Source organism: Gopherus flavomarginatus, chromosome 5 (genome assembly GCF_025201925.1).
Source record: "Gopherus flavomarginatus isolate rGopFla2 chromosome 5, rGopFla2.mat.asm, whole genome shotgun sequence".
Classification (NCBI taxonomy): domain Eukaryota; kingdom Metazoa; phylum Chordata; order Testudines; family Testudinidae; genus Gopherus; species Gopherus flavomarginatus.
Genome location: NC_066621.1, coordinates 56,857,868 through 56,879,409, shown reverse-complemented (window position 1 = coordinate 56,879,409; position 21,542 = coordinate 56,857,868). Strand labels below are relative to the sequence as shown.

The window sequence follows — 21,542 nt, the reverse complement described above, 5'->3', positions numbered from 1 at the left end:
CACAATAGCACTGGGGTAGATTTTAACTGGCGACTCTGAGGTGAAATGGTGTATCTATTCCATTATCAATCCTTTGATTCTTTGAGCAATTCAGTTCCTCCTATCAAGACAGTCCAAAAAATGTTCAAAGAAATGTGGCTTCCTCTAGACATGGGAGTATTTGAAGGCCAATGAGCAAACAGTGTATTTTGTGGCCTGTGCCCTTCCCTGACACCTTATGGTTGAGGTTGCTATGTTTATTGACAGCTTTCCTAGAGATATTATGTCTAGGAATTACCCTGTAGTACTGGAAATCCTGACTGGCTTGAGCTGTGACTTTCCCAATGGTCCTTGTCATAAACGGATAGTTAAGAGTTAATGGAACAGAAGTACTTCATATCTCTTTTGCCTGTAAAGGGTTAACAAGATCAGTGAGCCAGGCTGTCACCTGACCAGAGGACCAATCAGGGGACAGGATACTTTCAAATCTTGAGGGAGGGAAGTTTTTGTGTGTGCTGTTAGTGTTTGGTGGTTGTTCACTCTGGGGGCTCAAAGGGACCAGACGTGCAACCAGGTTTCTCTCCAATCTCCCTGATACAGGTTCATATAGATTCAAAATAGTAAGTACTAGGTAGATAAAGCGAGTTAGGCTTATGTTTGTTTTCTTTATTTGCAATGTATATTTGGCTGGAAGGAGTTCAAATTTGTATTTTGCTGAAAGGATTTTAATTTGTACTTGTATACTTAGGCTGGGAGGGTATTCCCGGTGTCTATAGCTGAAAGACCCTGTAACATATTCCATCTTAAATTTACAAAGAAAATTTTTACTGTTTTTTTTCTTTCTTTAATTAAAAGCTTTTCTTGTTTAAGAATCTGATTGTTTTTTTTATTCTGGTGAGACCCCAGGGGACGGGGTCTGGATTCAGCAGGGAATTGGTGGGGAGAAAGGAGGGAAGGGGGAGAGAGAGGTTATTTTCTCTCTGTGTTAGGATTACTTTCTCTCTTGGGGAGAGAGAAGGAGGATTTTCCTCTCTGTTTTAAGATTCAAGGAGTTTGAATCACAGTAATCTTCCCAGGTAACCCAGGAAGGGGAAGCCTGGGAGAGGCAACGGTGAGGGAAAGGGTTTACTTTCCTTGTGTTAAGATCCAGAGGGACTGGGTCTTGGGGGTCCCCGGGCAAGGTTTTGGAGGGACAAGAGTGTACCAAGCACTGGAATTCCTGGTTGGTGGCAGCGCTACGGGTACTAAGCTGGTAATTGAGCTTAGAGGAATTCATGCTGGTACCCCATCTTTTGGACTCTAAGGTTCAGAGTGGGGGTTTATACCATGACAGTCCTATAGATCTTGAGCATAGGCAGATAGTGAGAATGTGGTCTGTGTTCCATTTTCATAGGTATCCTAGTCTTGCACTGTCCTATGACACAGAATTCATTGGTTGCTAAAGGATACAGACAAATTTCAGATTTGCAGCAAAGGAGATTTAGGTTAAATATTAGAAAAAAAACTTCTTAACTATAACAGTAGTTAAACTCTGGAATATGCTTCCTGGGGAAATTGTGGAATCCCCATCATTGGAGGTTTTTAAGAAAAGGCTGGATGTGTCAGGGTTTATTTGATCCTACCTCAGCGCAGCGGGCTGGACTTGATGACTTCTTGAGGTCTCTTTCAGCCTTACATTTCTATGAGTCTATGAAAAAGAGACATTTTCCTCAAAATGATGATAATTAGGCTGTGTCTACAGATAGAACTGTGTTTTCGCCAGGAGAGTCCATTTTTAGTCTCTCCAGTATATGAATCTTGCTGTGGGAGATAGGAGTTGTACTTATACTAAGCTGGTAATACCAATAAGTATATGCTATGTAAGAATAAGAACAAACACTCAGAGTAATGTCTTCTCTCAGTTAATCTGTATTCTATGTTGCTTGTGAATGTAGTTTACATTACAAAAAGGTATGACTCATTTTTCCACTGAAAAATTCTGCTCACTTTGAGTGAAATAATCTGAATTCTTCTCATGCTGTCAGATGGTGCTTAGAGCACCACCATCCCTGTCTATTCTGCACCATTCTTGCATGTTCTCTTATGATAAGTACTGTAAGTTTTCCTTCTCTGATTAGTGTTTTAATGAAGAGATTTTTTTCAGTTGACCCCTTTGTCATGTTCTTCCAGCTGCCCAATGGCATGACCTGTCATCCTAGGTGCTGTTGGACATGTGTTAAGCATGAAGCCAGATATTTCCATCTTCTTTTTCTGGAAAAGTACTGTATATTCAAAGAAAGCAGACCTGTCTTGATTAAGCTGAAATACACCCCTCACTCAAATAATTTCTTGTATAAAAAGATAAGTATTTTTATATGTAAAAATGTGTATTAGATTAAATAACTTGCAGACGAAATAATTGGCGTGTATTCAAATTGTGGTTAATTGAATTCATCTATCACTTAGAGAGCCACATGGGATACTGACTCTACATAGAGGAAGTAATTTTTGTTAACAGGATATAATTTAGAATGAAAAAATATATACATGCTGCTTGAAACTCTGTTAATAATTAACATGGAATAAATACCTAGACATATATTGAGTTTCCATTTTTCTACCTGTCACTCTTTAGAGATTCATCAGCTTATTTTCATTCTAAGTAAGTGAATTTATTCAGAGAGATGACACTGTAACACTGCCTTGGAAAGTGGAAGACCTTTATGTCAGAGTACCAAAAATTAGTCACCTTTGTTACTATAATGGCACAGTGAGATCAACATTAATGGTAATTTGTTCTCGTGTGTGTTACATCTGTCAAGGAAGTTTGTTTGCGAACACAAATCCTACAACCAAAAGCTGTTAGCCAAATGTATCCTCCTTTCCTCCATTATTCCTCAAGCAGATCAACAGCATCAAGCTAGAATAAGGAAAAAAAGACAAAAGAAAATCCTTTTAATGCAATTATTTATTTGTTTTGTAATTTACATATAATAATGGTTATTCACAATCCCTTTACACAGTAATGTCAACAACATATATGGTTCTTTGCATGCAGCAAGATATGCAGGAAGTTATGTTAATGTTAAATAACAATATCTTTGCCTGTGACCCTGAAGCACTGCATCAACAAAACCAGTTTAGTGTAGTGGATTAGGAGCTAGCTGTTTGAGTTCTAATCCGACTTCTATCGATGAATCGTCGTATGGCCAAAGACAAATTGCTTTGGACCTGATTTTGAGAAGCATTGAAGACCACAACTCCTATTGTGCTTGCTCAGCAGTCCTTCCAATCAGTTCCCTAATTTCTGTCACATTCCAGGGTGCAATCATACCAGTGAGGGTTGTCAGCACCTGTCCTGAATGCATGGGTGCTTCACAATGTTTTGCTGTTGTACCTCCCAATCTGGGCCTCTCACAAACAGGATGCAGGTCACATACGAGTGTCTGTGTATAGCTGCAGCCCTGGTCCAGTAGTTCTGACCCCAGCAGTCTGTCAGCAACACTCCAATCACACTCTGGCTTCCACTAGCTTTGGTTGCTACTTGCAGAGTGACTCAATGCACTCCCAGTTCTCAAATTTCCCCCAAACATGTATCTGCACTGTACAGCCCTCCCCAGGCAGTTCAGATATTAGAGGTCTGTTGTCCCTGTAAACAGTCAACATTCAACAGTTTGCTACTTTAACTGGAGTTACCCTAACAGTTTGGTTTAACTACAACACTAGATTAGTCTTGATGTTTTTTTAAAAAGTTTTTAACTATATAGAGATTAAGTATGTGTAAGTATAAGGTATTAAAGTCAGAAGTGATTACAAGAGAAATAAGGATAAAACACTTTCTAGTAGCTAAAACTTTAAAAAATTAGATTTGGCTCAAGGTAAAAAATCCTTATCACGTATTCCCACCAACATTGATGACGCAAACTCTCATCAGAATCCCCATGCAAAGTCAAAGGGCTGCTTCCTTTGTGTTCTTAGGTGAGAGGGAGCGATAGCTTGGGGTGTTTTTGCCCCTCAGTTTTATAGACTAGTCACCTTTTGAAAGGCATTTTCTGAGGGCTACCCTAGATACAGTTAATTCCCGCTGTGAAGCTGGAGACATGGAGTCTTGTGACAAAAGAGGTTCCATGTTGTTGATTGCAAAAATGCACTTCTCTCTGTTCCTGCCTCTCTTCCTTGCCAAAGAATGGCCACTTGCTAGGTGATAGCTAATCAAATGACACCTGGAAGGAGGCATTAACTTTTCCTTTGTCTTTGAGAAATTGGTTTACTCACTTCCCAGACTTGTCTGGTAAACACACTGTAGTCATAATTTCAGTTTTTGTTCAGAACTCTTAATATGAATTTTGTACATACTTTCCACAAGATTATTAATCAGTGTTACCAGTTTTTAAATGATGCATCTTGAGGCATATTTTGCATAAAGATTATTACAAGAAGGTGTAGAGTACGAATACCTGATTGAGAAGCACTGAAGACCCACAACTATTGTGGTTGCTCAGCAGCTCTGCCAATCAGGTCCTTAATTTGTTTCCTCAGCTGAAAAATGTGACTGTGGCACCAATTCAGGAAAACATTTAAGCATGTGTTTAAGTCCATCTCTGTTCAGGACAATACCTGAGTGCATGCTAAATCCTACTTATGTGTTGTCCTTGAATAGGTATGCTTTTCAGAATCAGGGCCCAAAATAGCAACCTCCCAAGGGGGTTCTGAGGATTAATCAGTGTTTCTATCATTGCTTTGCAGATTAAAACTAACTTCTAAATAGTAGTATTGCTTGGATATACACTGAAGTTCTCAGTACTTACTAAATGGGAGTTGTGTCTGAATTTGAGTATGGAATTCAGGATTTGTACCTAAATGAGGACTGCGAGAGGCTCAATTGTTTGTAGCTGTTGAGCCCCTTTATGATGAATTAGCAGAGTAAAGGGACTTCCATAAAGCATGCAAATCTTGCCACCAAGGAAATCCTCTGTTGTATGAGTAATGGATCCACAACCTCCATCTGGCAACCCCCGGTACATGTTGGTGGCATGGCTGGGGGAAAGGAGACATACACTCCAGCTACTCTTGAATGTTATTAACAGCTGAGTGTAAGTTAAGGCAACCTCAGAGCGTGGAGAAGTGATAATAAAATGTTAGCACACAAGGATAGTTTTTTATTCTACTCTATTGTTCTGGTTATACTATCTTATTTAGTATATGAAATAGTGAGTATACGATTTCTAAATTGTAACATTATATTTTATGTTCTATTCTTTCATTAATGCAGGTTGTGACAATATTAGCAAACATGTCTGTGCTGGACCAGTGTGCTTCAGAAATAATCCAAGGAAATGGTATGTATTTGAGCTGAGTTAATGATGTATTTGTATGTATGGAATGCATGTGAGAAAAGGAGAGAGCTTGAGAGGTGACCTGTGTTAATCACAGGGCAACATGATCTATGGATGCGATCCAATGCAAATTAAGCCTGTTGTTTGCTATAATTCTTTGTGGAATCTGCAACTGCTGGCCAATACAGGTTGATGAGGAACACAAAGTGAGGTCTTGGAATGGCCTTGTAATTGAAATACGCTGCCATTCTACAATGTAGAGGTATCTGAGCCTCTAGCTATTATCTTTGGAAAGTCATGGGAGACAGAGATTCCAGAAGACTGGAAAAGGGCAAATATAGTGCCCATCTATAAAAAGGGAAATAAAAACAACCCAGGAAACTACAGACTAGTTAGTTTAACTTCTGTGCCAGAGAAGATAATGGAGCAAGTAATTAAAGAAATCATCTGCAAACACTTGGAAGACGGTAAAGTGATAGGGAATAGCCAGCATGGATTTGTAAAGAACAAATCGTGTCAAACCAATCTGATAGCTTTCTTTGATAGGATAACGAGTCTTGTGGATAAGGGAGAAGCGGTGGATGTGGTATACCTAGACTTTAGTAAGGCATTTGATATGGTCTCACATGATATCCTTATTGATAAACTAGGCAAATACAATTTAGATGGGGCTACTATAAGGAGGGTGCATAACTGGCTGGATAACCATACTCAGAGAGTAGTTATTAATGGCTCCCAATCCTGCTGGAAAGGTATAACAAGTGGGGTTCCGCAGGGGTCTGTTTTGGGACCGGCTCTGTTCAATATCTTCATCAACGACTTAGAGGTTGGCATAGAAAGTACGCTTACTAAGTTTGCAGACGATACCAAACTGGGAGGGATTGCAACTGCTTTGGAGGACAGGGTCAAAATTCAAAATGATCTGGACAAATTGGAGAAATGGTCTGAGGTAAACCGGATGAAGTTCAATAAAGACAAATGCAAAGTGCTCCACTTAGGAAGGAACAATCAGTTTCACACATACAGAATGGGAAGGAGTATGGCAGAAAGAGATCTAGGGGTCATAGTGGACCACAAGCTAAATGAGTTAACAGTGTGATACTGTTGCAAAAAAAGCAAACGTGATTCTGGGATGCATTAACAGGTGTGTTGTAAACAAGACACGAGAAGTCATTCTTCCGCTCTACTCTGCGCTGATTAGGCCTCAACTGGAGTATTGTGTCCAGTTCTGGGCACCACATTTCAAGAAAGATGTGGAGAAATTGGAGAGGGTCCAGAAAAGAGCAACAAGAATGATTAAAGGTCTTGAGAACATGACCTATGAAGGAAGGCTGAAAGAATTGGGTTTGTTTAGTTTGGAAAAGAGAAGACTGAGAGGGGACATGATAGCAGTTTTCAGGTATCTAAAAGGGTGTCATCAGGAGGAGAAAGAAAACTGGTTCACCTTAGCCTCTAATGATAGAACAAGAAGCAATGGGCTTAAACTGCAGCAAGGGAGATTTAGGTTGGACATTAGGAAAAAGTTCCTAACTGTCAGGGTATAAATTGCCTAGGGAGGTTGTGGAATCTCCATCTCTGGAGATATTTAAGAGTAGGTTAGATAAATGTCTATCAGGGATGGTCTAGACAGTATTTGGTCCTGCCATGAGGGCAGGGGACTGGACTCGATGACCTCTCAAGGTCCCTTCCAGTCCTACAGTCTATGAATCTATAAACGTGATTTAGAAGTCTTCAAATACATAGCCATCCTGCTGATTTAATATTTGTAGTTCACATCATTACCCGCAGATGTATGTTGAGGCAATCTGAAGCATTGTGATAGTGACATTTGTTTCCATAAATTAAGACTTAAAATGTTTGAGAAGACCTGTGATTCTCATAAATCAGATTACATCATCTATGTATTGAGCTTTGTACATTAGCATCCTGCATTGTTTCATTCAAACTGTATAATACTATAATAAGACATTACTGCTCCAAAATGTACAAACAGCAAAAGCAATGCTTTCCCATAGCCCTTTAATTATATTTTTGGCAAAACTTAGTTATTTGGGAAGTGTGCATTTTAGATTTGAATCTGACCAACAGGGAGGAATTGATTGCACATCTGAAGGTGGAAGGCAGTTTGAGTGAAAGTCATCATGAAATGATAGGATTTCATTATTCTAAGGAAAGCGCAGCAGAATAAGGACAATGGATTTCAAAAAAAGCAGACTAACAAACTGAGAACTGGTAGGTAAGGTCCCATGGAAAGAAAATTTAAGGGATAAAGATAGGTACCATATACTTAGTGGGGAAGGAAAGTTACTAAGTGATATCAAAAAGACTTACGGGGTTAATGCTTGTTTTGCTTCAGTCTCCACTAAAAATTGTGACTAGATACTCCAGTGCAATTAATGTTAAGAAAAATGGGGAAGGAATGTAAGCCAAAATGAGGAAAGAACAAGGTTAAAGACTTTTTATCTAAGTTGTATACATTCAAGTCAGGCCCTGATGAAATGAAGTAGTTAGGATACTTAAAGAACTAGCTGGAGCAGTCTCAAAAAAAAAACCAAAAAACTAATGTTCCTGAAAACTCCTGGAGGATGGGTGAGGTCCCAGAGGACTGGAGAAAGGCAAAACTAGGGCCTGCCTTTAAAAAGAACAACAAAGAGGACCCAGGGAATTAGACCAGTCTGCCTAACTTTGATTCTTGGAAAGATACTAGAACAACTTATTAAACAATCAAGTTGTATGCGGCTAGAGGATTATAGTGTTGTAAGAAATAGCCAGCATAGATTTGTCAAGGACAAATCATTCCACACCAACTTAATTTCCTTCTATGACCGGTTTACTGGCCTAGAGATCGGGTGGATGCAGTAGATCTGATATCTCTTGATTTCAAGTAAGGCTTTTGACAGTCCCCATGACATTCTCTCATAAGCAAACTAAGGAAATGTGGTCTAGAGGAAATTACTATAAGATGGATGCACAACTGGTGGAAAGACTTCTCAAAAAGTAGTTAACGGTTTGCTGTCAAACTGGGAGGGATATCTATTGGGGTGCAACAGGGATCAGTCTTGTGTCCAGTACTAGTCAATATTTTCATTAATGACTTGGATAATGGAATGGAGAATATGCTTATAAAAATTGTAGAAGACACCAAGCTGGGAGTGGTTGCAAATACTTTGGAAGACAGAATTAGAATTCAAAGCAACCTTGAAAATTGGAGAATTGGTCTGAATTTAACAAGAAGAAGTTTAACAAAGTGCTTCCATTAAAAAGGAAAAAAATCAAATGCCCAATTACAAGATGGGAATAGGCTAGGCAGTATTACTGTTGAAAAGGATCTGGGGCATTGGTGGATCACAAATTGAATGAGTCAAAAATGTGTTGCAGTTGCAAAAAAGCTCATCATTCTGAGGTGTATTGTATTTAAGACACAGAATGTAATTGTCCTGCTAAGGCCTCTGCAGGAGTACTGTGTCCAGTTCTGGGAATTAAACTTCAGGAAAGATGTGGGCAAATGGGCAGAGTCAATAAGTATGATAAATGGTTTAGAAAACCTGACAGATGAGGAAAGGTTTAAAAAACCAAAAACAAGGTATTATAGGAGACTGTAAGGGCAGGAGAACAGTCCTGTGGATAAGGGAATAGCAGATCTAACTGATTTTAAGGAGGCACCTGGTAGCAGCTCTATAATTATGATTATATGATCTTAAAATGGGGCATAAATTCCTGTTGATCTCTAAAAGTAGATGGCTAGTCAGTGACATTTCACACAGCTTTTTCTGTCCCATGAAGCTTTGTTTGGTTTTGCATAATATGTTTTTAATAGAAAAGGTTTGAATTTGAGTTGTGGCTGAAACATTTATTTAGCAGACCTACTTTTTCAGTGTTGACCAATACTCTTAAAATCATTTTTTGTTTACACAAAACTTTGTAGAGGTGGATTCTGAGGAGAAATGATACAGTGGTCTGTTTACTAAATATAATTAGATTTAGGGTAATTTTTAGTCATTTCTCATGTTATAGCTGAAAGTGTTAAGCACACAGACCTGACTGATGGAGGACTGGCACAAACTAACCTGGATTCAATAGGGTCCATGGACACATAAGAGGCTTAGGTTTTCATTTCCTTACTTTTGTGTGTTTGTGTCAGGTGTGTGTGTGTGTGTGTTTTGTGTGAGAGAGAGAGCGCATGAAGTAAAGCTGCCTTACAAGGAGATTTTCTTGTATATGATTACACTATATATTAGGCAAAAGTCTGTGTAGGGTCATGCTGTTTGTAAGTTCATGTATTTTCAATTAGGCATTATAGAGGAGCAGACTCACCCCTGTGGTGCCTCCTGCTGGTGACTTCTGGGAATTAGCTTGTTCCAGCTCCGGAGCACTCTCTGCAGGCTGGTGATCCACCTGTCCTCTGGCCCCCATGTCCCTCCCTGGATCCCTGTGCCCTTTTTACCTGGGGTGCTGCCCCCTGGCAGTAACCCCTCAGTCTTAGGGTCTCCCCTCCCCAGGGAACCCCCACTCATTATTCCCACCTCACCTCAGTATGTGGCTACTGCCAGTCATTGTCTAGCCTCATGCTCTGGAGCAGACTGCAGTATCAACCTACTCATCACTGGCAAGGTTGAGTTTGGACCTGCTGCTTTGGCCTATCCCTGGACTGCCCTCTGCAACCCCCAGTACCTGTTGGCCTTATGCTAGGCCACAGCCTGGGGCTTTCTAGGCTGGAGCTCCTCTAACTTTCCTCAGCCCTGCACCACTCAGGTACCCTGTCTAGCTCCCTGTAGCCAGGCCCTTCTCCTTCTACAGGCAGAGGGGGACTCTTGAGCTCCTGGCTCCCAGCCTCTTTATACAGGCCAGCTGTGGCCTAACTGAGGCGTGGCCCAGCTGCAGCCACTTCCCAGTCAGCCCAGCTTAGCAGCTCCCAGCCACAACCTTCCCCCAGGGCTGTTTTAAGCCCTTCAGGGCAGGAGCAGGATAACCACCCTGCTATAGGCATCATCTAAACAGTTTGTTGTTACAGATTCATCTTGAGCTATAATACACCCACTATTCCAGTCTACTCCTTGTAGGATCAAATCCTACAAGGTGCTGAGTCCTCTGAGAAGTGATGAGCACTCTCCACTGCCACTGAAGACATTTGGTCTGATTCTCTTCTCACTCAGATTGGTGTAAATCAGGAGGGACTTTATGGAAGTCAGTGGAGTTACTCCGATGCCAAATGAGTGAGAGGAGAATCAAGCCCAGTTAGCGTGGAGGGCACCTAGCACCTTACAGGATCAGGTCCTTGCTGAATTGATGCTGCAGGTTTCAATAAATTGTGCAGCAGTTTGGGGATGTGCATGAACATCCACTATAGTCTAAACTGAGACCACACGTTCACTTCATTTGTGCTGAATAAGCACTTCATTTGTGCTTATTTGGACCCAGACGCAGAGCATTAAAATGTTAATGTATTAGCACACGGTGCCATCTAGCCCTCCCTCTTAGCCAGTGAGAAGATGCATGTAAGTGATCATATTAGTCCTGGCACATGTCCATGTAAAACTTAGACTTAATTAACCAAAGTGTGTTTGTGGTACAATAAAGTCTGCATATTTCCCTCTTGTTGGAAGCTCAGACCAAGGCAGCTGCCTCTAGGGTTGTGAAAAGGGATGAGATCCAACTTATGCATAATAGTTTCCTATGTCTGTGTAATATGGTAACAATTAGCAGTTGGTTAGAAACCAGAGATACTGATGAGAGAAGAGTTTTTGGAATTGGAAGATCTTAGTTGGGCTCTCTTCTCAACTTTGGTTTCTAGCGCTGATTCTTTTGCTAACTGGAAGCAATTAATATTTTTGTTAATTATGTGAATGTTCTAACAAAAATATAAAAATAAAATACTACCATAATATTAAATTACAGATATAGGTACAATAAATACATAGACAGAAGTGTACAGATTGTTGACATTTTAAATGAAATCCTGGCTCTATTAAACAAATGGGAGTTCAATTGCAATGGCATTTAATTGGAGTGGAAAAGGGGCTTCATATCCCCTTTAACATGTTTTTGGCATAGTATCTATCTATCTACCATTCTCTTCTGTTTTGGTACTGAAAGGGTAGCTTTTGTGAATGATATAATTTTAATAGTCTGGCTGTTGCTCTCATCTCTTAATCATTATGTCCTGTTTTAAAAGGAATCATGATACCTGTAAGACTTATACTTAGGATGTTTTGCCATAGATATACTGGCAGTGTGATATTTTTTGTTTTAGTTATAGATAACTATGTTACTAGTGCCCCAGTGGGTACTCCCCTGTAATCTGGTTCATGAGAAGTCTAGGGGCTGCAAGGAATCTTTTTTCCCCTCTTACTGTGTGGATGTGTCCAGAGAGCTGATGGATCATCAAAACTTCTAATTGAGTACAGTAGCTGCTTCATTACTGTTTTGATTGTATTATTGTTACAGATATTTACAGGGTGGCCATCAGTGTAGTATCAAGGCACATATTATACTAACTACGCACAGGGGCGGCTTTATGTATTTTGTCGCATAGCAGGCAGGCTGCCTTTGGTGGCACAGCTGCGGGAGGTCCCTGGTCCCCCGGATTCGGCGTCATGCCTGCGGGAGGTCTGCCAAAGCTGCGGGACCAGCGGACCCTCCGCAGGCATGCTGTCGAAGGCAACCTGCCTGCCGCCCTCATGGCGACCAGCAGAGTGCCCCCCATGGCTTGCCACCCCCAAAGCACCAGGGCAGAGGAATCTCGGTTGGCTGGTGGTATGATTTCTGTTGGTGGTGTGTACGGATAAGGCTATGAACCTGCTTCCTATGCACTAGCCAACAGAGTTACCTGGACATGATACTGTGTGCACACCACCCTAGTAACAGAATATAGCATGAACTTGCAGCAATCACAGTGTAACACGGAACGCTGTGCAGCCCAAAGCCTGCAAAATTGGGTAATGACTTAAAGTGACAATCTTGCCCTGTATGCGTGCATGTATACATATGCACATGTGTGCCCCAACTAGTCAAAAAGTGACTAGTAAATCTATGCTCAACTTGAAACACCTTAAAGGAGCCTAATCTTTAGAGGGAAGCACAGAGGAGCTGCCTCCTAATCTGAGCATCTCCTCCCTGCACAAGACATTGGATGAGATGTTGGTAAGAGGTTTGTGTTTTGCCATCAGACCACCAAGCTAGAGGTGATGAGCCTATGACCTCACTATATCCTTTCCCATGTTATTAGGCCAGCAAACTGGAAATCCTAAGTCAGTATCGTCAGTGTCCTCTGCAATAACATTAGTCTAGCAAGGTAAGGATACTGAACCAGACACCTCACAGCAGCCTGTGCCATGACTACATTGGCAGAATTTAACATTTAATATCTATTTTAATTTTTTTTTACTTTTTTGTTTTAATTGTTTTTTTTACAGTTGCAGGAAATTAAAACAGAAGTGGGGTTCGGGTTAGGAGAGTACTGACAGAAGGGTTGTTGGGGGTTCCCAGCACTGACAGCAGGGCTGCAGAGCGTCTGACATCTGTTCCCTGCAGGCACAAGGCATGGGGAAGACTTGTTCTGGTAGAGCAGAGATCCCCCGGCATTCCCAGCTGGTGAAAGAATGGAGCTGAGAGAGCAGGGATGCTGAGGAATGCCTGCAGTGCCACAGGGCAAGTGACACCCAGTCTCTGCAGGCTCATGGTGCAGGAGGGAAGTTGCACTCCCTTTGACTGTTACAGAGAGATTATTTTTTTAGTCCATTTCAGTGTGTCAGCTGAAACTGACGTTTACCAATATTTATCAATTTAAATTGAATCTTCCCAAAACTAGCCATGGCCACAGACCAGCAGATTAGATGTGCTGACCCAATAACTTCACAAAATCCTGAGCCTTCACAGAAGCCTAACAAGCTAATGTTGCTGAGCCATAAGCACTGAGGCCTGGCAAAGTAAAGGTACTTAGCTAGTAATTTCACAAAGGCTTTGAGCTTAACATTGGTCAGTGGGTGAGCTAATAACATCATAGAGGCTTTTAACTTGACACTAGCCCAGCAAAATAGATTTGATTAGTGGACATTTAAAATAATGGTAAATATTATGTTATAACAATTGGAAACCAAGGCACATATCTTGGAGATTTTTTGGATGAATAAACTGAAGCATAAAATTTTACTGAGAATGCAACAAGCCCCAAGAGTCTAAAACATGAGATGAATATCTTCCTTCACATCCACCTCTTTGTCATTGAAGTCCATGGGAAACATACAAATGTATTTGAATTGAGAATTCAGTCTATTAGCCTTGATTAAATTGAAACATTAAAAAGGTGTTTTCAAACATATGAGCTGGAAAGGAAAGTTACATACATGTTAGTACATGTTACATGTTATACGTTACCTGAAAGATCTTCTAATGTATGTCAGGCCCCTGCATATAGGTTTATCTCAAATAAGAAGTTGAATGTAAGTAAGAACTAAAAGCCTTGCAGTGGATTTTGAGACAGATATGATAGGTCAGTCAAAAATCCAGACATCAGTCTGTACTAGAACAATCTGGAGAGAAGAGGGGGAAATGTGAATGTATTTGCTGATTCCCTATGTTTTCCAGTTTTCTGTAGACAACATATGTTTTTGCGCAGATAGGGATTGTGCCTATATTCTGAACAGCAAAATCATCTGTTGCAGTTGTGCGTCATTATTCAGGCAAAGCTTGCTTCGCTTTTAAACTTTCTTGTATAGAAGTTTTTGTTTTCTGGGAGAGATACTAACAGCAACTTTCACTTTGTAGGAGTTCAGCTTTTAATGGAAATGCTCTTTGAAAGATCATCTTCTGGGAATTCAGCAGAAGTCACCGCTTGTGAGCGAGTTCAGCAGAAATCTGCAGTTACTCTGGCACGGCTGAGCCGAGATCCTGAAGTGGCACATGCAGCCATAAAACTCAGCTGTAAGAATTTAATGCTGACCTAGTGGGAGACTGTAAAATATGGAGAGAATGACTTCCTGCTGAGACTAGGGCTGCAGAGGCTCTTGCTGGTTTAGCAAGGAAAGGCTCTCTTATATCACTTGTTAATGGTTGCTCTCTACAGACCACAAGGTTCCCTGCAGAGTTTGTCCTGACAGTGGATATGGAGAATGTGCTAAGTGAATATGTGGCTAATTTTTCAGTGAAAACTGGGTGCAGCTTCCTCCTACACATAGCTAGGGATGGAGGGGATACAGAGCTTTTACAGTGACTAGCTGACGCTGTGACATTTGAAGATGTGGCATCTACTCTCTCCTCAATTTAAAACCTCACACACATGTGACTAGTAGGATCCTCCAGCAAAGAGACACAGCAGGGACCAGATTTTTCAAATTTAAAAATTGAGGGAAAAACATGTTTGTTTTGGGGAGTTGGGTGATGATGGATAGGAAGGATTTTTTTTTAGGTCAGCTCTATTCATTGTAAAAGAGCAGTAGAGGGTAAAAACAATATATTTGTTTATGCTTTGCCGTTATCTAACTGTGGCAATTTTAAATTGCACAGCTCATTCTAATGCATGTGTGGAGATTCCTTCTACACCTCTTGTAGAGCAGTTGTGAATGAATACAATTGTATTAAATGAGACAGATAAAACTAAAGAATCCACCAGGCTGATTTTTGGTGTAAAAATGGTGTGTTTTCGATAACAACAAACATTGTTTATCTCCATTCTTTTCTACACTTTTAGGTATTCCTCGCCTTATAGAACTCTGCAGATCACCCGCTGAAAGAAATAACAGTGATTCTGTTCTAGTGGCTTGTCTGGTAGGTGCACTTAAGCCATCCTTTATCTCTCCTGAAAAATGCAGAAATCCCCTTCGTTTCAATGGGATTTCAGTGTGTGTAAGTGTCATAAACAGATAGCTAAGGGTTAATGTTCTTTTACCTGTAAAGGAGTAACACCAGTAACCTGAAATACCTGACCAGAGGACCAATCAGGAAACAAAACTTTTTCAAATCTGAGTGGAGGGAAGTTTGGGTGTGAGTTTTTTGTTCTTTGTCTTGTGTCTGACCCTCTCGGCTATGAGAGTGATTTTTCTATCTCCTGGCTTTCTAATCTTCTGTTTCCAAGTTGTAAGTACAAGACAGTAAGACAATAAGGTTTATATTGTTTTTTTTTGTATTTACATGTGTGTAGTTGCTGGAATGTGTTAAATTGTATTCATTTTGGATAAGGCTGTTTATTCATTTTTTTCTTTTAAGCAAATGACCCTGTATTTGTCACCTTAATACAGAGAGACCATTTTTATGTCCTTTTCTTTCTTTTTTTTATAAAGCTTTCTTTTTTAGACCTGTTGGAGTTTTTCTTTAGTGGGAATTCCAGGGAATTAAGTCTGCAACTCACCAGGGAATTGGTGGGAGGAAGAAGTCAGGGGGAAAATCTCTGTGTTAGATTTACTAAGCCTGACTTTGCATATCCTCTGGGTGAAGAGGGAAGTACTTGTGTTTTCAGGACTGGAAACGGGGAGGGTGGAGTCCCTCTGTTTAGATTCACGGAGCTTGCTTCTGTGTATCTCTCCAGGAACCCAGGGAGGGAACACCTGGAAGGGAGAAGGGGGGGGGGGAAAGCTGTCAATCAGAGCCTAGCAGGCTCAAATAAAAGGAACTGTACGGCTTGCACAGGTCAATTCCTGGCTGGGACCAGCAGGGTGAGGAAGGGAGCTTTGCTCTGGCCAGAGGAGCTGGATGGGCTGACTTACTGTCCCTGGGAATGAGAGGACCTGGAAGAGTTGGCTAGCAGGTTTGTGTCATCGTCATCCTCAGTGAAGTTACAGTCATGACCTATTTAATGCCACACTGGGAGTTGGTTGATTCTAACTGTACTTTAAAACTCATCCAATGGCTTCTAACTTCCTCCAGTTTCCTAGATCACTGACAGTCAGGCATTGGAATAGGACATGGTGCAAAGACAATGCTTTTTCCTGGCTCTGACTTCCTTTGGCTAGAGTTGAAACCTCCATCATAAGTGGAGCTGGTAGCAAAGCCTATAGTCAAGGTTGCCTGACACTTTCCATCATAAGACCTGTTTTCAGGTGCTTATAACTTAGCTAAAGTTTAACCATTTGGGAGGAGCCTGAAGGGATGGAAAATTGATACTGATTGGGCAAAGAGACTGTAAGTGGGATGAGGCGTCCTAGGGGTTGGAGAGACAGGACTGGCACAGGGGCAGGCTGGAGAGGATATGGACACAATGGATCAGGCTTGTGAGGAAGAGAGGCAGAAGGCTCTGTATGAACTAGAGTACATTCCTTTCCATCACCAGGAATTGAACCCAAGATTCCTGAGTCTGAACCTTCCTCTGCTGCTGACAATGTCCATTAAATCCACAAAATGTGTCTTGTCCCCCGCTAGTCACTTGTATACATAAAGGATGACAACTTGCTACTGCTATTGGTTACTTTATTCGCTCAAGTGCCAGAAGTCTGGGCAGTGGATCTAATGGATTGAACTCTGCTGCTGATGTCTCTAGGGGCCAGTATGATTCCACTTGATGGAATTTCTGTATTTTCAGTTTGCTTTTTTAAAAATCCAGAAAATCACACACAAAAAATACGTTTAAAGAACGTTTAAGGTTGCAAAGTCAAGTACTTTAAATTTTGGCATTTCCTAACTTTTAAGTTGCATGTACAATCTTAAACAGTGCCCTGGTGTGCAGGCATTATGATATAGTTTTTAATTACATGATCGTGTACTATTTTTTTCTATCCCTTTTGAGTGCTTGACTTGGCAACTTTAACTTTTCTTTAATATAGTTTTTGTGTATAATAGATATTGCTGGACCTCCTTACTGCCATTGATTCTGTAGGGTGTTGCTTACGACCTGTCAGGAGAAGGAGAAGCCAGCACTATGTTAGCTTCATTCATTCCTCTAAGATAGATCAGAATGAATCCTGACAGAGACATATGTCTCCTCATATTGAATGCCACAGGGTTCAATACCATCAGTTCTCTTCTTCAGTAATTATGAAGCCAGAATGTGTACTGTCAAAGTGCAGAATAAGACTCTTGCACATGGGGGCAGAGCGCCTTCAGTGAGTAAACATAACTATGGAATGCCTTAGAGGACAAGAGCAGACGGAGTTCCAACTAGACCATGTTCACATCTAAATGCAAGGACTGGTTCTTCAATAAGGCTTTGTCATGCTTCCTGGGTTACCCAGGGTTGTGAGGCACCTTTCTATCACCTGACTTTAGTGTGAGGAAGCCTTGTTTATGCCTGCTGGGGGTCAGCTCCCCAGTCCCAATGGCCACTCTGCCTATTACAGATAGGCACACTCCAACCCCTGAGCCTGCTGAGGGTTTCTCTGGAGTGCCCTGCCTCTGGTCCCATGGATACTCACAGTAGTCACAGTTTGCCTCAGCTTGCCACTCCACTTAACACACAGCATTTAGATATGGTTATAGTGCAAACAAGTAGAAGTTTATTAACTAAGGATAGAGATTCAAGTGACAGCAAGTACAAATATTGGAAATACAGTTACATATAAAACAAACCCTAAATATGCATTCTAAAACCTAGAATTAAGTAGGCACTCTTTTCTCATGTAGAGAAATCTTGCCCAAAGTCCTGTGTGTCTTACAGCCAAATTAGCTGTGACCTCCATTCATAAGACAAACATGCTGTTAGCTTATGGCTCTGTGAAAGATCCAGGTTGTATTTCTGCACATCCTGATACACCACAACAATCCATTGTATTTACTCATAAAGAGGATCCCCTCATGCTATTTATTTCATCCTGCAAGTTTCCTCTCTTGAAGATTTCATAATCTCTTGGTGAGCATTTGGCTCACTGTGCAAACAGTAATCCAGTGTGAGACATACAATCAGAGGTGAGGTAAGCTGGCATGGTCCAGTATGGCATATCGGTAAGAAAGTGGCAACGGGTACACAGTTGATGTTAAAGCAATATACCGGCAGAGCCGCTGACGCGGGGTGTGTGCGGGGGAAATGGGCAGCTGTCCCGGGCCCCAGGCCCTTTAAATCACTGCAGGAGCCCTGGGTGGCCTGGGCTAGGCAGCGCTGAAGGGCTGGCTGGGGGAGTCTGGCCCCAGCCCTGCCCTTTCTGCCTGAGGCCCTGCCCCTTCCAGGGCCCCAGAGCCACCTACCTCACCTTGCCCAGGACCCCAGCCGACCTGCGCACCAGTAAGTCCTTTAAATTACTTTCACCCCTGCATACAATGCCCAATATATACAAGACCAGAGAGAGAAGTGTCTGTTACCTTCTACTTGAAAGAAACCTGTCTGAGGGTACGTCTACACTACAGCATAATTTCGAATTAACTAAAACCAGTTTTATAATACCGATATTATAAAGTCGATTTTATGCGTCCACACTGGGGCACATTAATTTGGCGGTGTGCGTCCATGGTCCTAGGCTAGCGTCGATTTCTGGAGCGGTGCACTGTTGGTAGCTACTGTAAAAGAATGAGGCCAATAATGTCGATTTGCGTCCACACTAACCCTAAATCGATATAGTAATATCGATTTTAGCATTACTCCTCTCGCTGAGGACGAGTACAGAAATTGATTTTAAGAGCCCTTAAAATCGATTTAAAGTGCATTGTAGTGTGGACGGGTACAGCGTTAAATGTATTTAACGCTGTTTAAATCGATGTAACTGCGTAGTGTGGACCAGGCCTGAGACATGTCAACTCCTGGTTATCAGCCTTAAGAACATAATTTTCAGTACAGTCTCACAACTCCTTAAATATCTATACATATATTTCACAAATTGATTGATGCCCAGTGGGCTACTGGCCGTCAATAGGGAGGGGAAACAAAGGCATAGAAAGTGAAATGACTTGCCAAAGATCACAGAACAGGTCATGCACTCAGTGTAATGCATTCAAAAGAACAGTTTCATAATCACATTGAGAGAGAGATTTAAGTGGATGAGTGGACAATTCAGTCTAGTACATAGGCCATATGTTGACCCTGTGCACGGGGGTCAGTTTCAAGTATTGACTATTATCGATAGGCACTGTATGTTATGGACTTAAAGTGAAGAATTTACTAATCCTTAATTGTGCTGTCATTGTTTCTGACAGGCAGCCTTACGAAGACTAGCCGTTATGAGTCCTGATGGCCTTGAGGATTCAGATTTCCAGCAGTTGGTAAAGCCTAGACTCGTGGATTCCTTTTTGCTCTGCACAAATATGGAAGAGAGCTTTGTATAAATGACTAAATATAGCCTCCGAAAGCAATCGAACTAACACACGCAGAATGATGTAGTTCTAAAAATATTATTTTTGTGATTAATTTATTTAAAAACTATTAAAGTCTTGTATGTAGAGGAAAAGAAACAGAAAAAGCAATCTTGTATCAGTGGTTTGAGCAAGTAATCCTTCTCCCTCGCTCTTTTTTTTTCTGCAATACTTATGGACATGTCAACAGAAAAGAAAATTATTATTATTATAACTGTTGTCATTTTAGATTTGGGATCAGATTTTCTTCTTGATTACACTGGTGCATCATGATAACTAGGGAGAATTTTGTCACTTGATTTTAAATGTTCTGACATTTTATCACTATTTCTTTATAATTACAGTACTGTTAAGTTGCCCAAAAGATTTATTAGCTTAATGCACTCATGTCACAAAAATTGATTCTTAAAAATGCAAAAATAAACTTGAATACAATAGAATACAATAGAAACAGTACTATCTGGGCACAAAATTCTCAAGTTTCCATTGAGTTATGCTGATTTGCTGATATGTTGAAGGTTTGGTCCTATTTTTTTAATAAACAGAACTGTGGAAATATCTGCACAGGATTAGATACTGAAGGTACGTAAGAAATCAAATAGCCACATTTTCAAGGCTGAATTCTGAGATTTAGAGATTTCTGTTAGTCTATAAGGTGCCACAGGATTCTTTGTTGAGATTTTTTGAGAAGTGGTTTAGGCTGTCTAAAAATGTGGTCCTTTACAGGATATATAGTTACAGGTAATTCTTTTCTATTTTTTAATTACATGAAATTAAAAAATCCTGGAAAATAGTAGTTTGTAAAAATATGTATAAAAATATACCTGATTCTGTACAAAATGTTTAGATATCCGCAAATAACTTAGCATGTCACACAAGGAAAATGGATTTGCATTCCATAGTTGTACATGAATTCCTGTAGTGCATAAGCCCCAGACATATTTTTAAGTGATTCAAGCCAATACTTGTTTGAAAGTATGTGTGCATATATTTTAAAAAACAGGTAAACAAATTATAACTCTGACTGAACCCTGAGTTATTCTGTTTACATAGAGAATTTTTTCAACCAAAATGTTTGAACTTTGAAATTTTTCAGTCAGCAATGTCATGGGAGTCTTTTTGCTTCTATGTCTCTTGGTAACTCAGGAAGATTTGTGTTTGACATTTTGTAGTTGTTTGTGAATATTGCTCTGAATAACTTGTGGTAGGCAACTCTCTGGTGCTAGTATCCCCCCCTGCCCTCTTTTCCCCCCAAAAAAGTTAAAGAGAAACCCTACCTAACCCTACTTCCTGAATTTACCTCACAGAAGTGTTATGAGGCTTAATCCATTACTATTTGTTTAGTGTTTCAATATTTCAATGAAAGGCACTGTGAAAGTGCTAAATTGTCATCATCTTCCCAGTTTTCATGAAAGATGCTTCCATCTTTTATTCTATGTATGACAAAGTCCAGCTCACTTCCAGATGTGTAGGGGTGCAGAAGAAATTTCTTTGCTGACATCTTCTTGCTGATGTCTTAGGTCAACCATGCATTTATCCTGGATAAGGGTTAACATACCTTTTATAAATATTAGCACATGTGCAGTAACCGCTGCTGCTTCTTCGAGTGATTGCTCACATCCATTCCAGTCAGGTGTGCGCGCTGTGCGTGCACGCTCGTCAGAAACTTTTTACCCTAGCAACTCCAGTGGGCCGGCAGGTCGCCCCCTAGAGTGGCGCCGCCATGGCACCCGATATATACCCCTGCCGGCCCACCCGCTCCTCAGTTCCTTCTTACCGCCGTGTCGGTCGTTGGAACTGTGGAGCGTGGCATAGCTGTCCTCCACGTCCCTAGCTCTCCTTGTTCTACGGTTGTTAGTTAGTGGTTAAGTATAGTTAGTTATATAGTTAATAGTGTAAATAATATTGTAGATAGTTGTTAGCCGGTTTGGGCTGTAGCCCTTCCCGGCACCCGGCACCGGGCTCATGCCTGGTTCGCCGGGCTTTAAGAAATGTGCGGCCTGTAAGAAGCCTATGCCGACCAGCGACCCTCACGACACGTGTCTA

General features: G+C 40.9%; 1 protein-coding gene across 1 annotated transcript in view; it reads left to right on the top strand.

The window, feature by feature from the left end:
* Positions 1-19,483, top strand: part of INSC (INSC spindle orientation adaptor protein) — a 130,468-nt gene extending 110,985 nt beyond the window's left edge. Inside the window, exons 9-12 of the mRNA XM_050954554.1 lie at positions 5,231-5,297; positions 14,058-14,213; positions 14,980-15,056; positions 19,341-19,483. Coding sequence (XP_050810511.1) covers positions 5,231-5,297; positions 14,058-14,213; positions 14,980-15,056; positions 19,341-19,469 — 429 coding nt within the window. The 3' untranslated portion in view covers positions 19,470-19,483. The remainder of the gene's footprint in view (positions 1-5,230; positions 5,298-14,057; positions 14,214-14,979; positions 15,057-19,340) is intronic.
* The last annotated feature ends 2,059 nt before the right edge of the window (positions 19,484-21,542 follow it).